At 46.4% G+C, this 1,574-nt stretch overlaps 1 protein-coding gene across 1 annotated transcript; it reads right to left on the bottom strand.

The window, feature by feature from the left end:
• Positions 1-386: 386 nt before the first annotated feature.
• LOC113850766 lies at positions 387-1,190 on the bottom strand. The gene has a single exon (XM_027481310.1). The coding sequence runs from the start codon at positions 1,188-1,190 to the stop codon at positions 387-389; it is 804 nt and encodes a 267-aa protein (XP_027337111.1).
• Between the last annotated feature and the right edge of the window lie 384 nt (positions 1,191-1,574).

The raw sequence follows: 1,574 nt of genomic DNA on the forward strand, positions 1-1,574 counted from the left end.
GTGGAAACAATGGCCTTTAATTTGTTCAAGGATGGTCTACCGAGTAGTATATTATAAGATGTGTTCGCGTGTACTACAAGATAAGTGACTCTTATGCGTTTGCCCTCATGCTCTGATCCAAACGAGGTATACAAGTGAATACACCCCTTGGTCTCTACTCGTTCCCCGAAAAAACCGACCAATGGCTCATGATATTCTTTGAGTTCTTGTTTTGAGATGCCTAATTGCTTGAATATATTCCAGTAAAGGATATCGGCCGAGCTCCCTTGGTCAATTAGTTTTTTTCGAACAGTACAGTTAAGAATGTCTACACTAATTACCATGGGATCATCCTGTACCGGATCGACTCCTTGAAAGTCATCGTCAGTGAACGTAATAGGCGGGATTCAGATTCTGCTGTCCAATGAAACATTATTAACAGAACGGACATGCCGAAGATGCCTCTTTTTAGCCGAATAGGTAGGTCCTCCACCAGCGAACCCTCCGGCTATGGTGTTAATGACCCTTTTCGGATACTTATCTTGTTCAAATCTTCTAGGTGGGAGCTCTCTGGATCTGCTCCTGTGCCGCTCAAATTTTTTGTCGTCGGATCTTTTTGGTGAATCAGGGTGGCGGTCTCTTCCTTTGTTGGATTGCCTTATGGGATCTGTCTGTACAAAATTTTTCAGGTGTTCGCCTTTAATCAATTCTTCAATTTTGTCTCTTAGTGCCGTACACTCCTCGGTAGTGTGCCCCCTGTTCTGGTGGTATCGGCAAGATTTACTTTTATCTGCCCGAGGGGGAGTGTTAGCGCGTCTAGGCATTCTCAATATTTCTGTGGCCAACGCTTGATCAAGTATTCTGGATTGATTAGAGTTGAGCGTCGTGTAGGAAGGATACTTCGGTCCTCGAGGTGGTCGCTCAAGTTCATTTCCTCTGTCGTTCCCCCGCCTTGCTTTGAAGGTCTCCCTTCTTTCTACGTTTTTTGAATTAGATCCTTGTTCCATCCGTACCTGGCTCCGGTATTCGGACAATTCTTCCATTTGCATATATTTCGCAGCCCGACTCCTCAACTCATCTAGGTCGATCGGGGGTTTTTTGCAGAGGCTATTAACGAAGGGTCCCGGCTTCAGCGCTGTTGTTAGGTGGTGCATAGCCACTGCTGGTTCCAAGTTATGAATTGAAAGAGTTACTTTGCCAAACCGTTTCATAAACGCTCTAAGTGATTCTCCTTTCTCTTGGCGAATGTTGACTAGAGCCAAGGATGTTAGAGGATGGGGCCGGCTTGTGGCGAACTGCAAGTTGAAACGTCTTGTGAGAGTTACGAATGAGTCGATAGAGAGGGGGGGAGTCGGGTGAACCAACTAAGCGCGGGTCCTCGAAGTGAAGTAGGAAAGATTCTGCACCATAAGGCATCGCTTTCTGTGTACAGACCGACCTGTGTTGTAAAGATGTCCACATGTTCTCCGGGGTCGGATGTGCCATCGTATTTGTCTATTGCCAACCCTCTTCAATTATCGGGCAGCTTAGCTTCTAGAATGCGGTGAATGAACGGACTCCGGTTCACAAGTTCGTCTCGGTCGTTCCCGGTTACC

The sequence above is a fragment of the Abrus precatorius genome, unplaced genomic scaffold, assembly GCF_003935025.1.
Source record: "Abrus precatorius isolate BTA unplaced genomic scaffold, Abrus_2018 Scaffold9, whole genome shotgun sequence".
Taxonomy (NCBI): domain Eukaryota; kingdom Viridiplantae; phylum Streptophyta; class Magnoliopsida; order Fabales; family Fabaceae; genus Abrus; species Abrus precatorius.

What these genes read in the sequence shown, in the direction of transcription:
- LOC113850766 (XM_027481310.1), bottom strand. Translation starts at nt 1,190, where the DNA reads ATGAAACGGTTTGGCAAAGTAACTCTTTCAATTCATAACTTGGAACCA.